This window comes from Cyprinodon variegatus, unplaced genomic scaffold, assembly GCF_000732505.1.
Source record: "Cyprinodon variegatus isolate N-32 unplaced genomic scaffold, C_variegatus-1.0 Scaffold1016, whole genome shotgun sequence".
NCBI lineage: Eukaryota > Metazoa > Chordata > Actinopteri > Cyprinodontiformes > Cyprinodontidae > Cyprinodon > Cyprinodon variegatus.
Genome location: NW_015151469.1, coordinates 116,632 through 133,621, shown reverse-complemented (window position 1 = coordinate 133,621; position 16,990 = coordinate 116,632). Strand labels below are relative to the sequence as shown.

General features: G+C 36.3%; 1 protein-coding gene across 2 annotated transcripts in view; it reads left to right on the top strand.

The window, feature by feature from the left end:
- plpp2 (phospholipid phosphatase 2) overlaps positions 1 to 16,990 on the top strand; it is a 37,026-nt gene that overhangs the window by 13,473 nt on the left and 6,563 nt on the right. Inside the window, exons 2-4 of one of the 2 annotated variants that reach the window (XM_015399472.1) lie at positions 15,298 to 15,391; positions 16,007 to 16,158; positions 16,259 to 16,521. In XM_015399472.1, coding sequence (XP_015254958.1) covers positions 15,298 to 15,391; positions 16,007 to 16,158; positions 16,259 to 16,521 — 509 coding nt within the window. The remainder of the gene's footprint in view (positions 1 to 15,297; positions 15,392 to 16,006; positions 16,159 to 16,258; positions 16,522 to 16,990) is intronic. The other variant, XM_015399473.1, reaches the window with a different exon arrangement.

The following is a 16,990-nucleotide window of genomic DNA, read 5'->3' as shown; positions in this document are numbered from 1 at the left end:
CACGCAAACCTTTGATAGATCCGGCCCATAGTCTGTCTCTTTTCAAACATTAAAGATTCCTCCCTGAGGCTTTTAGCTTTTCTCTGTGTACACCTGCGGATAACTTATTCTCTGTCTACGACTACTTAGATTGATTGCTTTAAATTTCACATTCTATGACATGGAGCTGCAACTGATGATCATTTTGCTAATCATTTGTCCTGTTGATTCCAAAAAAATAAAAATAAAAAATTAATCGGATAAATTTTATCAGCCCTACTATGATCACAAAGGCATACAAAGGCAACCATATCCAAACCATATCTGACCTGTCATGGCAGTCTGAATGGTACGATCCCTATCTTTAACACCCACACGCACACACACACACCCATACACACCCACACACCATCCAAATATCTGCCCCCTCTGAAAGCCACTGAAGTATGTAGTTCTAAATGTTACGTGTGTGTCATACTTTTTTTTAAGGCATCTACAGTGTGAACAGTCATGCTATATTTTATCCAACTTTCAGTGTGCTGACTAGGCATCCACTCTGACCTCTCTACAGCAGTAGCAGCCAATGCTCCAGTAAAGACCATTGTAGATGGCTATGTATATGCTTTTCTTCTTATATGAACAACTCCCATGTTGTTCAACAATCTAATAACTAAGTCGCCCACATCCAGCTGCTTTATTCATTTATTTATTATCACTTCTGGCACAATCACGTCCAATATTTATTTCGTAAACGATGCAGCCTCGTCGTCTACATTTAACCTAGAATATAATTCTAATCTTCCATTCCTTCTGAAGATGTGTTTTTGTAAACCTTTACTGAATATTTTCTCTGCCAGTTTGTTTCAACATAACACCATAATCCTCCTGCACAGATGGATAATGTAACCATTTCCCACAATGCAGCTGTTTGTCAGGGTTTAAGTGGTTGCATCCCTATCAGGAAAAAAAAAAAGATTTATTTTTCTGTAGTACAGTATGTTGTTCAACAGGAACATGCAGAGACTCCTGATTATGAGCTGTATTTTTCAGTTTTATTCTTTCCTCTTCTGTTCTGCAGACAGACTCCCATCCTGTGGTTCTTATCAGTCATCGTGAAACATAGAACCTGCATACAATAAATGCACAAAATGTTATGAACACGTGTACAGAACACAGCCACTGGCTGATTGACTCTCCACATCTTTTTTTCTATATGCAGATGTCGCTTTAAACATACCAAAAATACACAGTGCAGAACTTTATTGTAGAAGATATTGCAATTTCTCTTTTTATTCTTCTTACTGTAGTTTTTTATGTATTTATTTATTTATTTTTTATTTACATGCATCTAGTACATTTGGTTTTTTTTTTAAGTTTCAGAACCTTTTTTTTTTTTTTGTACAATATAATTTCTAACGTTAATTTTAGAGAATCACAGCAAGTGAGGTAAATGAAATAAACTGAATGAAGTAAACAAAACCACCTTTATAAAGTAGTACTGTAGTTTCTGTGACCTAGTTTATGCAGGCAGACAGCACAACGCCAAGTTGGAAAGGCATTAGCAATAGCAGTATTTGATAGTTATGCTGCACATCAATGTGAAAAGTTTTTAACTCTATTGAAACTTCCTTTTTTAAAAGAAAAATCCCTACAGTAATTCTGAACTGGATGAACTGTAAGCCCCGCCCCCAACAGTTTTTTTTTTTTACTTCATGAGAAATCCTGCTCTCCTCCCAGTCATATTTCTCAAACTTGTGCACAATCATCCAGAGCACCATTTTAACGTATTTCACGTACCACAGATAAAATGTCATTGAAATAGAAAGTAACACACTGCTATAAACTAATAAGAAATGGAACAGTCACCTGTCTAGCAGATCTGCAGTCAAGCAGTCCAAGGTGGTCCTGCATAATGTATTGTGTAAAAGCCATTTTTGTTTACCAGACAGAAAAAAAAATGGTCTGTCTTTTCTAAAAGTCAAGACATGTTTTTGTCACTACATGCTTTTCTGTATTTATTTGACACAATGCACAGTAATCAACATCTTACGTTTTTCAGTTACCTAGGTGTAGTTGTCATGCCACTCAGCCAGAGGTAATACAGTCCGATCATCCATCTACAGAGTTGGTCTGAACGGGTCCACCGATCCGGTGCCGTCTCTTAAAGTTAACTTATTTAAATAAATATCCTGCCCTAGACAGTGAATAACCTTATATATTCATATAAAATTAGATTTTTCTACATTTCTTTTTTTTGTTTTTTTTGTAAAGCTAGCAAAGCTAGATACTGTTAAACTGCTGGGAAGGGGGGATGGGGATCTTTCTGCCTCCAGGTAGGCTTCACCCAGAAAAATGCATCACATTGTTTACCAACTGAAAAAGGGGCAATAAGAATAAAGGGGGGGAAAATACAACAACCAGCATTTATTTTTATTTTGACCATTAACAAGTCTCTGTCTCCAGCAGACTTTTTAGCTGAAGTACTGGATTCAAATATTTCACAAAATGTCTTTACCATGTCCAGTTGGTGTTCTGACATGGGGAATGCATCCATATTGAAGTTAAGAGCATTGTTGTTTAAAGTTGGAAAACCATGTGATTTTTCCCAACTAGTACAAACCAATGACCAAATATTTCCACTAACTTTGTGTTCGAACACATAAAAATATCTGCATAAATAGTTTACATGCATGTTCCACTAATCAATGTTGTTTCTCTGATATGATAGAGTTCTCAGAAAACTCTCAGAATTGGTCAAAATCAATATTAGTGAGGTATTGCCCTGAAAGTTTGATCCACGAATTGCTATGCTAAGAGGTAGAAACTTCCGGCTCCACTGGAGAAAACTTTGCCTATGAAGTTCTGCAGCATATTTTAGCCTTTCTCTTGGTTTTATTTTGGTGCTCTGTATCTAGATGTAGGCATTTTGTTTTCTTTTGGGCATTTAGGCAATAAAAATAACAATTGGTGGATGTAAACCACGAATAAGGAACTACAATGCAAGATGTGTGTATCCTACTGATCTTAAAGTCCTGCAAAGTTTAATAAGTTATTATGTAGAGGTGAAAGATTGATCTTTAACATTGTTATGCACTGTTGAAAGAAGGAACTGACAAAGATCCTTGTTTTGTTTTTTGTTGTTTTGATCTATGCTCAATATTAAAGCGATGTCTGATTCCATCAAAGCAGAGTCACCTGGGGACACTAATGGAGTTGGAACATGTTTTTACTGTAAAGCATATGCTCACAAACTGAAGGGAAAATATAACAATTACGCTGTTGTGGTTTCAGAAGCTGATGGTTTCATAAGGGGGGAGGTGATTCAGTTTCCTTTGTTTCATAGAAGCTTAAAGTCATATATGAGTAAAAAGGGTGCAAATAATATGACACTTATGTTCTGCAACTTTTTATTTTTACTAAAGATTCGAAAATATTGATGCGTACCAATGAAATATAATAAAAAATGATCCCTTCTGCACAATATAAAATATGTAAGGATTTTTTAAATGAGTCTTCAGGGAACAAAGTAAACCGAATCACAATGAATGTTGCAGAGAAGGACAATGTCTGTGTTGCAGGTCATTCATCCCTGCTGCCATCAGACTTTACAATGCCACTGAACTATAACCTGGTATAATAACAATGCAATAACTACTACTTGTCTTTTTAACAAACCAGAAAACACACTTTACCTGCCACCACTTTACTGTACATAAGATACTATATGTCGCATCAAATCTCTCCTTTATTTTTTTTACCATCCACTGTATATATCTGGATGCACAGTATATACTTTTCACACCTTTACAGCCTTTGTGCACCTTCTGTTTATAAGAGACAATATCACGAGTCAATTTCTCCATTTTGAGATCAATGAAGTTCTATTCTTTGGAGTAAAAGTTTAACTGTTTTTTTTTTTTTTTGTATCTTTGTTTTTTTTAGTGGCATGGTAAAAGCATGGGGCTAATACCTTAGATATTTGACTCTTTCTCTGAACTCATGAAGATGGGCTGCATAACGGTGTAGCTAGTAGCACTGCTGCCTTGCAGCTAGAAGTTCTTAGCTTTAACCTTCTGCCTTGGGTCTTTTTTTTCTGTATGGAGTTTGCAAGTTCTCCCTGAGCATGCATGGGTTCTCTCCGGGTATTCCGGCTTCCTCCCAGTCTAACAACATGACGGATAGGTTAATTGGCTATCTAAATTCTCGTGAGTGTGTGCATGAATTTTTTTTTTTTTTTTTCCTGTATGTCTCTGTGTTGTCCTGCGATGGACTGGCGACATGTCCAGGGTGGACCCCACCTCTCATATGTAGACAGCTAGAGGTGGGCACCAGCACCCCTGGCAACCCCAGCAGGGATAAGCTTGACAGAAAATGGATGGATGGATGGATGAAATAGATACTGAAAATGGGTGCAATGTTATGCAAAAAACAAATATCTTTAAATATCTGCCTGCATCCAAAATCTAGCATTCTGATTAAATATATGCCTCTATCTGCTTCTGTTTAATAGTTCACATACCCATTGGTTGTTATTCCATGGGGTAATTTGTTTTCATACATATTGTTGACTTGTTGCTTTTTTGAGTCTTCTCACTTAATCAAGCCTTTTCTTATATAACACGCTACAAAATAGGTTCAAAGAGTAAATATGATTACGCTGACATCATATTTGCAGTCAGTCAATATTTAAGGCTGAATAGTAGGAAATGAACATTTCATTGGAGCAACTCTATAATCAGTTACTCTGCACCTGGGTATGAGCTGTTTTTTTAACCCTGTTTGTGTTATTACCTGTGATAAACCTTTGATCCATCCAGGGTTTACCCCACTCTTGTATGATTTTGCCAATGTGGAATAGCACCCCGAACACAATTCACCATGCATGGACAGTTAGGTAAAGAATGAATATTTGTTTGTATCATATTTAATAACAGTTGGAACATACTGGAGGAAAAATGCAGAAATAATACCTACTTTTGTTTTTCCAAAGAACACAGCAAAAAGATTAGTTGGCGCTTGTCTAAAAGTGGCTGCTAGGATTATGTCGGTCAGGTTAGCATTTTTGTGCTGGTTGAGTAATATGTTGGTTTATATGTTTTGCACCTTTGCAGTTGTGGTTGTGACATGTTTATATGTGTTTAAGATGTCTGCCTCAGCATGTCTCATACCATCCATGTGTCAGTTCATGCCTGCCTTGGGAACTATCTATTCATAGTCAGTTCAGTTTATTGAACCAATTATGCCGAATTTAAAACGCACATGATCGCAAGGCTCTTTACAGAGTGGATTCAATCAAACCATACAGACAGCCTGGTTAAAATGTTCTGTCAAGGAAACCCACTTGATGATATCCATTTATTTTTCAACTTCGTAGAATTTCTTCTTCTAAATAAAGTTGTTTGTAGCGACAGTGCACCATCGCTTGCATTGTTTTGTTAACTTTCTAGCATTCCCTCGCTTGCATGCATGCATGCATGCAGTCACAGTGCAGAGGAAATACACTTTTATTTAAATATTTCCAGCCATTTATAGATATGATTATTCGCTTCTGATGTCTGCCAAATTGCAGCAGAAGCTTTCAGTAAATTTAATCAAAGGACAAAAATCTTCTAATCAAATGGACAAAATGCGTTCAGAATCTATCAGAATCTATCTGTGCTTTAGTAAGTGGTAATATAACCTGCCCAAATAAAAATATATATATCAAACAAAAGCAGCACAACTGCACAAATCTGCACTAAAAGAGAAGGACACTTTCTGGACAGTAATGATTTCATTTATTTTTAAATTTTTCATATTTGAACAACAAAATTAAGTGTAAAAGCCTGGAATGTGAATCCTGTCGCTGTTAGCATTTCCTTAGAAAATTAGTAAATTGACGTTATTCATTATTAATTTTGATCTCTGTGTTGGGGAAAGGGGTGGGGGTGAAGGGCAACAAATTCATATTCTGTTCACATCTACATACCTATGATAAGGTTTTCTGTGTTAAGATGGATCAAAAACAAGTAGTGGGCAACTGCAGGTAAATATGTTTATTGATATGAACTGACAACTGACAGCATATGGGGCAAGTGTATCTCAAAGAAGCAAATTAAGTTCTCCCATTAATAGGCTCTATTACTGGACATTACTGGACAAACTAATTAATCCAGCTGTGTCTGGCTGGTCATGGTCAGACACACCTGGATTAATCAATTTGGAAGCTTTTCTTTTTTCTTTTTTTTTTAGATGAAATACTGAGGAGGTTGTTGTTAGTATTATTATTATCTCACCTATCTGTGAAGATTCCTATTCATCCAGGTCATGGTCAAGCTTGGAAAAGTTAATAGACAGTATATTAATCTCAGTGCTCCCCACCTCTAGTTAGAACTGAAGAGGCCTCTTGTATGAGAGGTGAAATGTCTTCTAGAAAACTTCATGTCCGGTTGCTTAGACTGATCTTTTTCAAGCTTTATCTCCCCTGAATAAATACTAAATATGGCCAATATTTGGAGCTACAAGCAAAAACATGACGAAACAATTATTCTCCATTATTCTCAGATCATGCAGATCTTGTCTCAATCAGTTTTCCTTTTATTTCCTCCTATTTTTTTTTATCGGTAACTTCATATATCCAAATGAGTAGTTGAAAAGACGCCTACTCCTGGAAGTCGCTGCTCATAAATCACAACCATAAATCGGCAAAACAACTTTTGACTTTACTAATAATAAGTATGTGGAAAATCTATACTAAATGTCACCAATCATTTCTGAAACCTCTTTAGATGAACACTGGAGAACCGTTTTACAAGACTGGCATCTTAGGAGTTTTTAGTCATTCTGTTTTTTTTTTTTTTTTTTTTTGTCTATTTTACTCATCCAAGCTGCAACACGTGTTCTACTTTTTGATTAGCTTGGTTTATGTTACATTTTGAGTCCTCATCTTTATGAAACAAAACGAATTCAGGCCCTTTTTACCTGAGCACGAACCAAAAATGTATCACTATCAGCCCAATCCAAATAAAAATATTCAATTAACGTGCTCTCCTTAAAATTACGCAGCTCCCTATCTGTTGAGACTTTTTTCTTACATTCTTTACATTGACAGCAGCACAACCAGCTACTTCAACAGCTGTTTCAGTGCACAACATGCAGATTATGTTAAATGTGACATGAAACATATTTTTAGCTATAAATCTGTCACATTTCTTAAGTTAAGAAATGTAAGGCATGTGCTAAACATGGGCCAAACATGCACAAAGTTCACTCTCTAAAAGTTATGGACTTTAAGACCTAACCCAAAGTGTTGTTGTAATCCAACTTTACTGACGTAGTTAAACCTCAAAGGTAATGCAGTTCCTTTCAATAATTGCATCAGATTAATTTCTTCTGCCAGTAAAGCTGGTATCGGCGGCAGTCAGGATAGCCTAGCACAAAGACTGGAAATGGGATGGAGAGGCAGACAATGTGCCTTATGCTGGTTAAACTTGATAAAGCACACCTTGTGGACTACTACAATCACATAAAAAATACTTTTATTTTGCTTCCCTTTTGCAATGAAAAGCTATGTTTCTGATTTACCCTGGAAAAATGCCCATCCTAAGAGGAAGTGACGCTCTTTTCTGACACACCACTGTTTTTTCGATTACAGTAATCGTGCAAAAAAAACCTATTGAACAAAGCTGACCATTATGGACAGAAGAGATAAGAAAAAAATGTGGAATTTACCCACACAGGAGAAGGTGGAACAGAATACAGTGTATCTGCACTGGTCTGTCTGAGCTCATTTGATGAGAATGTGGTGAAGAAGAAACATAATGTAACAAGCACTGAAAAAGCTTTGCTCATAAACAAAAGGATAGGTACAAGTTTAAATATTTATTTTCCTAAATATCTCTATGGGATGCAGCAGTCACTCAGCAGACTGGCCTCCCAGATCTTACAATATTGAGACACAGACTTCAAACTTTCAGTCTTAGCCTTTACTTGTGGTTCTGTTTTTTTTTTTACTAGTATTTAATTTGATTCTTCAGGGCCTGTAGTGATGGCCACTTATCTTGAGAGCAGAATAACAGGAACGCTTCCCCCTTCCTACAGGGTTAGAGGTCAAGGGGAAGTTATACTTGTCTGTTCCCAAATTCCATCATGTTTATTTTCTCAGGGTAGAATCGGGGTCGTTTTTTTACCAGACGAGATTATGAATGTGTAAAACAATAACCTCCCACCCTCCCCTTCCCTTTTTTATCTGTCCAGGGAACATTTCATATCTGAGGACAGAAAGTCAGCAAAAACTATGAGTGTGTTCCTCCTTAGTGGAAAGATAGTGAGATGAACCATTGTTGCATTGTTTGGAAGTGTAAAGGCTCACGCAGGAACTAAAACCTGACAACGACATGGAAAATGTCACAGTAAGATGAGATGAGCTGATACAAACTTTTAACCTTTTCCACAGTTCTGTTAGAAAATCAGTGTTTAAAAAAAAAAAAAAAAAAATGACGAAACCCATAATTATAACAAACGTAATAAATTTAACTTACAGCTTCAAAAACAATTCCAAGGTAAAATATAGAAAAATCTAAACTGTCAGCAGGAATAAGGACTTTTGTTTTTTGTTATTTTTCTTTAGTTTGTAATGCTTCATATTTGAAGCAGTGTGTGTATTTATCTTAATTGTTAAAACTTTTAATATAAACTGAAAAATACCTGAAGCTTTAGTTTTCCTTTGAACAACTAAACTTCCAGAAGATATTGATGGAGAATAGGAATACCTTAATTACGTTTGGCCGACAGGTTCAAGTGCACAGTAAACAACGAAACGTGCTGCAAAAAATGCAATAATCACTGAAAAATAAAACAAGAACCTACAATCAACAAAATGAATGCTAACAAAATATGTTGCAACCACAGAAAGAAAATGATGCAAATGGTTATATCATGCCATAAAACAGAAGTGCTCCTGACCGCTAGAGGGAGTCAAACAAAGAAAAGTATTCTGGACCAGACCCTCCGTAAAGACCACTATTCTCTATGTATTTACTGGATTGCTGATAGGTCGTTGGTAGTACACGTTGCTATGAAGTCACCAGCCGCCATATTGGTACTCCCTAGTTAGGCCGGTCAGAATGTTAACAATATGTGGGCTACAGCATCGAACAGCGATGATTTTCTCTAAAATAAAGTAATCACTTTGGCACACAGTTGCTGTTTCATAGCACCAACAGATTACTGTTATTTAAGGTAAAAAATAGGCACATAACATTGCATATTGAGTATGAAGTCTATAAATCATGTAATATAACATATACAAATCCATCACAACAAAATTAGTGTTTTAATGGAGGATAATAATGCTTTAGGCAGATAGTAAGAATATGACACACGCAAATACACACTATCTGATGCATCAAAAGTGCTAAATTAATGATGTACATGTAATAAACGGTTATTGATAACATTGTTATGGTAAGTACATTACAGGCATTTTTATGGCATGACTCTGTGAAAGTTTGGAGTACCAAGATGGCGGCCGTTGATTTCAGTTTTTTCGGTCTATCGGTAATCCAGTGAATAAATGAGATCAGTGATTCAGACGGGAGTCCAGCTTTAACGCAGGAGGAAGGAGGGAGAATTTCGTTAGCTTTCATTTTCTTTTCAAACACATAGTTTCACACTATTACAGAATAACAACATAGTTATGTACAGTAACATGTATACGAGTAAAACTCTGATCTGATTTTCTTTTTTATGATTGTGACAAAACAAGAAGACAATTTACAGTTAAAAAAAGATTAAATTATATAAAGATAAGCAACATTTTAAAATTAAAACTTTACAGCAAAAGTTTTAAAGACATCTCAGGAAGGAAATCCAAAACACTAGGTTGTATAAACGACAGTTTCAGAACAGCTAAACGGTAAATGGCCATTAACACCTAAACTGATAAAAGCATTGATCTACAGAAATACATTAGCGAAAATGCAAATCAGGCATAAATGACAAAAAGTTCTTGATGAATGAGTTCTCTAGTAAAGATCAATTTAATAATTATTTAGAAATTGCTGGTCCCTACACCTTAACCAGAGGGGAAAGGTTTTCTATATTTGGTTAGGGTGTGTGGACTCTCCCTGGCTGCTCCATATAGGGGCTTTAGGGTCTCCCTCTTATGCAAACACAAATTTCATGTATAATTCTTCTCCTACCTAAAGCAACGTGAGCTCTTCATATTATTTGATTTACTCACCATGATCTAGGATGTTTGGTATGTGTTTAATAGATCGGGTCATTATGATGATGCGTACACCACAAAGTCTAACTTTCATCTGTCCCAACAGTTTTTCCTCAGGCTGTTTTACTGTGTTCTGCATAGGAATGTAACCATTCATTCTTTTAATTGTTCTCCATTAGCACTTAGGTTTAGTTATAGCAAAAGGGAAAGTTCATTTAATTATCTTAAATGTTTTTATTTTTGTTAGTGTTAAAGTTTTGCACCTTTTTTGTTTTATTTAAAAGGTCTTACAACCTAAGCTTGTTGGGGGTTAAAATGTTAAAACTGTCTCTGTAAGCATGAATAGCAGGTCAGGCTGGAACAGTTATAGTCTGCTCTTGAGGTCACTCAGATATATATTTATTTTAAGATTTCCCTTTTTATCTGAAATGCACCTACAGTTCCTGTTAAGACATTTTGAACTGAATGGTAAATGAGTCAAGATTTTTAACATAAAAAATGTATACAGACTTTGTTAAGGGATCATAGTGATCGATGTAGACATCCTAAATGATGGAAACATCAGGAAAAAAGAACATTAAAAAATTTGAAAAATACCTTGTGGAAGAACTAGAGAGAGCCTGGAAGCTGATTTGGACTTAGACCAATTTGTTAATCCCAATTCATTAATTTTAGCAGTAAACAAGACAAATACACATGTAATAACATTTTAAAAATAAGATAATTAAAAAAGAAAAAAAAATTGACAGGATGCTGAAGGACCAATATCTATAATAATAAAAAAAAACACAGAAAGATAGTAAAAGGATAACATAGTTTTTTTTGTTTTTTGTTTTTTTAAACACACCTGCCGCCCTATATGGAATTTAAAAGTTGAATGGCTGTTGGTATAAAAGAATGTGCATAGCGGCATCCTGAAGGCAACAGAAAGAATTCATTTCTGAGAACATGTTCTAATGAAAAGAGGATCACTTTAGCTTTTTTTTTGTGCAATTTGTAACAACACGATTCAGACAGTTTTTATCCTTTCAATGTTAGACAATTACGGTAAACCAAAAGAGAAAATTAAAAACACAGAAGAAGGCTACGATAATGGCCGTAGTTTACAAATTGTGACGGGGAGATAACACACACAGTGCAACCCTTTAAAACAAGCCAGGCCCTCTGGAATAATAAATGATTGTGCGGCACAGATAATGAGAACTCTGTAGTGGATTCAGCTCACAGGGATTATTATGAAGAGGGATCCACTTCCTCATTCGCTGTTTAGTTAAATAAGCTCAGTGGTGGTAAATTGCTGAGCGTTTTTTGAGGACCACAGCCCACATTTGTCCACTAGCACAGCATGTAGCCTGCTGTCCACCATCAGTGTCTTATCTAAATGTTATCCCTGCTCCCTACTGAACAAACACTGGTTGGGCACCACTTCAAAGTGTAGCTGAAAGAACGCTTGACCTGCTGGAGTAATGGGCCTCTGAGATGTGAAGCCATTTCCTGTCTTGAAAATAAGTTCTCTTTAATAACGAACAAGCTCATCATAAAAACCATTTATTATATTTAGTTGGACATCGATCGAGCATCTCACATCCGTTACTTTTCATCTAGATCTTCCTCTCACAGCAGTGAAAACTTGGAATGATTCAAAATGAGATGTTATAGAAGTTGGCCATCAGTTTCATAGTTATACATTTTTCAGGGTTCATTTCTATAGGTTAATTAATAAGTTTGATTAGTTAGAAATTGTTTAGTATATGGAATAAAGTAAAGATTAAAATCCAAACAATGTATTTATAAGGCATGAATAAAAAAATACCTTTTTAGCTGAATGTGATTGCATGATTTTGACATTTAAGAAAAATAAGTCAAAATGATGCATGAATTTAAAAAAGAAACCAAATAATTTTCAGCCTTAAGTCGTATGTGTAAGAGAGATGTGACAAAACATTTTCCCGATCTTTGCTTTTCCAGTCTTTCCACAGATGGATGAAGATACTCAGACAGAGTCGGTCTAACACACAAATATAATTTTTAATGTAAACTATTGCTGCATCATATCAGGAGAAATATGTTCTCCAACCCTTTGTCGGCATCTGTCATTAAGAGCCTTAAATTTTGTCATTTAAATCGAGGGATTCTTCCAACTAGCCAAACATTTCAGCCCCTTATAGGATACCAAATATTTAATTGAAGCAGTCCTTTGCAAATGCGATATCCTAAACACTGATGTTACCATGCCAATCAATAAGAGAGATGCCCAGTTCCAGTCCTTGAGTGCTACTGTCCTAAAACTGTTTTTGCCTGCACCTACACACCTGGATCCGGAGGCGAGCTTCTGCAGGAAAGCAAACCTCTGCCTCAAGTGTTTTGCAGCCTCTGATGTTTTTTTTTTTTTTTCATATTTAGCCTATTTATTGCTCCTTTCAAATTCCCTCAATCTACTGAAGTAGAGCAAACCCCCAGCATGTTGCTGCAAATTGTGTGTGCACAATTTTTATTTTCTGTTACATCAATTGTAGGTTCCATATATGGTTTGTGGCAAACTACAAATGTCTTTATTTATTTTTTACTTATTTCTTTTGAGTTGCCTGATGGACTTTTTTTTTTTTTTTTAGATTATCTGTCAAACACCAGATATCCACATAACAATGTTACTATGACTCTATGTGCGACCTTTATCTGCTGTTTCATTTCTATTTTGGTGTATTGTTGTTCTGTTGAACTAAAGATGCACTCTCTAAAGAAAGGAAGGAAGCAACGTCTTTGTAGCGACAAATTCTTGCAGTGTGCACCGGTAAATGCAGAGATACTAGTCTAAAAAAAAAAAACTCATTCCCCTTATTTTTGCTCTCAGCAGTTTGACAGAATTTTCTTAAAAACAGGAAAGATATTTAAAGGATCATAGTTCAGACAGTTGGATGAAACTGTCGCCGTCTGATTTAGGAGACAGCCTAATGACATCTTTTGTTTTCTCTAAGGGGAAGTATTAGATCCCCTGTTTCCTGACCATCCTAAAAAAATAAAAAGCTTTTTCTCAACAACTTATTAATACTTGTCTCTTAGTCTACATACTGAAACCTTTTTTTTCTGTCCAGAGTGTGCAGGTCAGCGCGTCTTCAGAGGCATTTCCCCTTCACTGCTCGGCTCCCAGGCCCTTTACAGGGCAAAAGCAGCCCCTGCTGTCAGAGGTCACTTCAAAAGCGATGGGCTAGTTTCCACGATCTATTGCCGCTTATTTATTTTTTTAAAGAGCAAACACGATGTACAGGGCTGAAGCGGCTACCTCTGATGATAAATTCATGCATTGGGGAGAGTTTGTCTGCCTTCTTGAAGCTAAACCTCAGCTTTGATGTGTGTTTAGCTGTTTCCTGAGCAGCAGCTCTGTGCTAGGCTCCAACTGCTTTCAGGTTGACATAAATGCAGTCCAACAAACCGGGCCTTTATCAACCTCCACTATCAAGTAACTGCTTACCAGAAACAAATAGGCTTAGGCAATTAATTGCATTTGCAATATCTTCACAATGCGATTTTCAAATCACAGAGGCTCTCAATTTGAGTCACATTACATTTATCAAGACTAAGCCACTAAATGTCTAACTCCAGCCCTTTATGTTGCAGTAATTAAGGTAGGATTGGTGCCACACAGAAAGGAAGTGAGAGTTGCAGCTAGCATGCAGATCCATGCAGGATAGCAGAAGTGAGAACTTTTCCACTGAAAGGTTAAAGTGCTGCATCAATGGATTCTGGAAAAGCAAGCTTTCAAGGTCATAATAAACTGAAACCCTTGATGGAAACATCCACAGGGTTACGCTCGGTGCAAAGGGAGATATTGGTTGAAAATAATTACAATTTAGATTTTTGGCCAAATCGTTCAGCCCCAGTAACGAGGTTGTCCAAGGTTTCAAACTGCGTTCTGTGTTATAGTCGCCACAAAATCTGCGCAAAAATGTTTGTGTGGTTTCAAAGTCATAAATGTCTACTGTTACACTTGATTCAGTGTAACAGAATGGTATCCGACCTCGGACTCAAGATGGTTGATGCTCACATCAACAGCAGTTAAACCTTTTTCACTGTGTGTCTTTGTAGCAGTTCTTTATCATGTATGTAGCATGAAGTCGATCAGGTACTGCTGGTAGGTTGTTTAGAATAAATATTTCATTGCAGTGTATGCCCAGAAAACCTGTATTTCTATCACTGTTATGCTTCTAACTTTAATTGCACTGGCCATTGAAAATATGGAGATCCACAAGAAAAAAAATGCAAGGCATTTACTTTTGTACTTAGATTGCGCTACTCCAACCTGGCAGTTTTATGTTCTGAGGTTTATGGATCACAGAAAATAGGTTCCTGAATGGGATGCCAGATTTGAAACTTATATTCTTCTGCAGATGGTGTTGCACACTAAGCTGGGTAGTTGAACCAACAAACAAAATTGCTTTGCTTTGTTTTCGTGCTTTTATGTTTATGCTTATTTTATTTTGTATCAGCATTGTTTATTCAGACCATGCAGTGTGTTTAAAGGATTTTTTTTTAAGAAGGCTTTGGAGTTTTGTAAGGGTGTTTTATCCAATATAACTTTTCATTTTACAATACTGATATAGCTGGTTTGACTGTTCACCAATGTTGAATTGATCCAATATCTTTTTATTTATTTAGAATTTTGGTTTGTTAGAAAAGGCTTTATAAAGTGTTATTACTCAAATAGAGGAAAATAGTCTACATTATGTATGAGAACATCTGACTGGTTTATTAATAAGCAATGGGTTACATACATTTTTACAAAGAGCTGATAGAAGTGGAATGTTTTTATCAGCATGCGATTTGAGATTTTAGATCCAGGCCGCTTTATATATGATGATATTCTGTTTTTCGGCTGATTGATTACTGATGTCAGTTTTGTATTTTGAGTAGGGGTGAGAATTGGCATGTGTTTTGCGATGCGATACATGACACAATACTTGGGTTACAATTCAATATTATCACAATATCACTATATATTGCAATATTTTACCCAGCTATCACAATGAAATGTATAGATAAAAAAAGAAGCTAGAACTGTGTATGCTCATCAGAAGATATTGATCATTTATTTATCTCGGTATCCATGTTGTTAGGGGTTTGAGTCAGTCCACGTCTTCCACTGTGACTGCCTCAACTACAGATATGAGGCTGCGCTGCACAGCAAGAGGCTCCACAGAGCTATCAGAGGTAGCCAATTTTTCCCTCATTGTTTTAGTTATTTTTTTATTTTAATCGATATTAGGAACTGAAAGATTGATATTATATCGGGCAGCACAAATCATGATATATCACCAAATTGATTTTTTTCTTCAACTCCTAATTTGGAGACGTTTGCCTTTTTTCTCCAGTGAGCATCCTGTCTTTCAAGATCAGCAGAAAGCATTTCTTCTCCAACAGCAATATGTTAAAAAAAAAAAAAAAAAACTGTGCAGTAATCAAGCCCAAAATGTCTTAGACCGAAAAGTACAGCTTTTCAGACAGTAAATTAATATATCCATTCCACAAAGTGCAACATTGATCAAATGTTAACGGTGTGGGAGAGAAAAAACATGATGTATATTACAAAGGGGGTTGTCACAGTTTTAGTTTCACTTGGTTTAAATTTTGTGTAAAATCTCCTTTTGCCATAAGATTATCAATCGAGGAAAAAAAATTACTTATGAACTAATTTTTTAAATGGTCATTAGTTGCAGTTCTGGTATCAATTGACATTAATTGAAAGCATGATCAGTTACTAAAATGATTGATACGTTCAGCCCTACTGTGATTAAATTAACATTTTTTTTTCCCTCTCCCCCCCAGCGGCTCTGCCTTCAGCCATCCTGACACTGAAGTTCACACCATTTAAAAGGGGAATCTACTGCAATGACGAGAGCATCAATTATCCCTACAAAAAAGATACCATCTCTCATGGAACCATGGCTGCTGTTACTATCGGCTGCTCCATGGTCATTGTGAGTCCTATTATGCATGACCCTAAAGTTTTTTTTATATAATTGTATCTAAAGGTTGTTTTTAAAAATCTTCCTGTAAACTGTTTTTCTCTGGTTGCAGATCACTACAGGAGAGGCCTACCTGGTGCATACAAAGCGTCTGCGCTCAAACTCTACATTCAACCAGTACCTGTCTGCTCTCTACAAGGTGGTTGGCACCTTTCTGTTTGGGGCAGCGGTCAGCACGTCTCTGACTGATTTAGCAAAGTTCATCATCGGCCGACCCCGTCCGAACTTCTTAGCTGTGTGCGCCCCGCAGAACTGCAGTGGATACGTGCTGCATATCAACTGCACAGGCAATGCACGTAACGTAACGCAGTCTAGGTGAGACGATAATTCTCCCTCCTCACAGCGATGCTAGATGTCTCTGATCCTGGAGGTTCTGCACGGTCTTGGATGCACCTAATGTCATCTCAGAGGTGCTACTTGGCTGGAGACATGAAAAGCATTTTGTGCAATTTATGATATAGTAATGAAGTACAAATACTTTGTTATTTTATTTTTTATTTATTTAGGTATTTGAATAGGGACAATGCACATTAATGAACATCAGTATAAAAACAAATGTAAATATGCCGGATTATAGTTACAAAGCTAGTTTTCATCCGTAGACCCTAGGCAGGCAAATGCATAAGAAAGAACATAACATACAATACAAGCATCACAAGGAAATGTTAAGAGTTTAGTGGTTATATGACTGGTTTGTTTTCATCTGTAGTTTGAGTTGAAATGTAAAGCTGATCAGTGTAGGGCTCTCCCGTATGTGTAGATGTTAGTGGTTCTCACAGAGAGA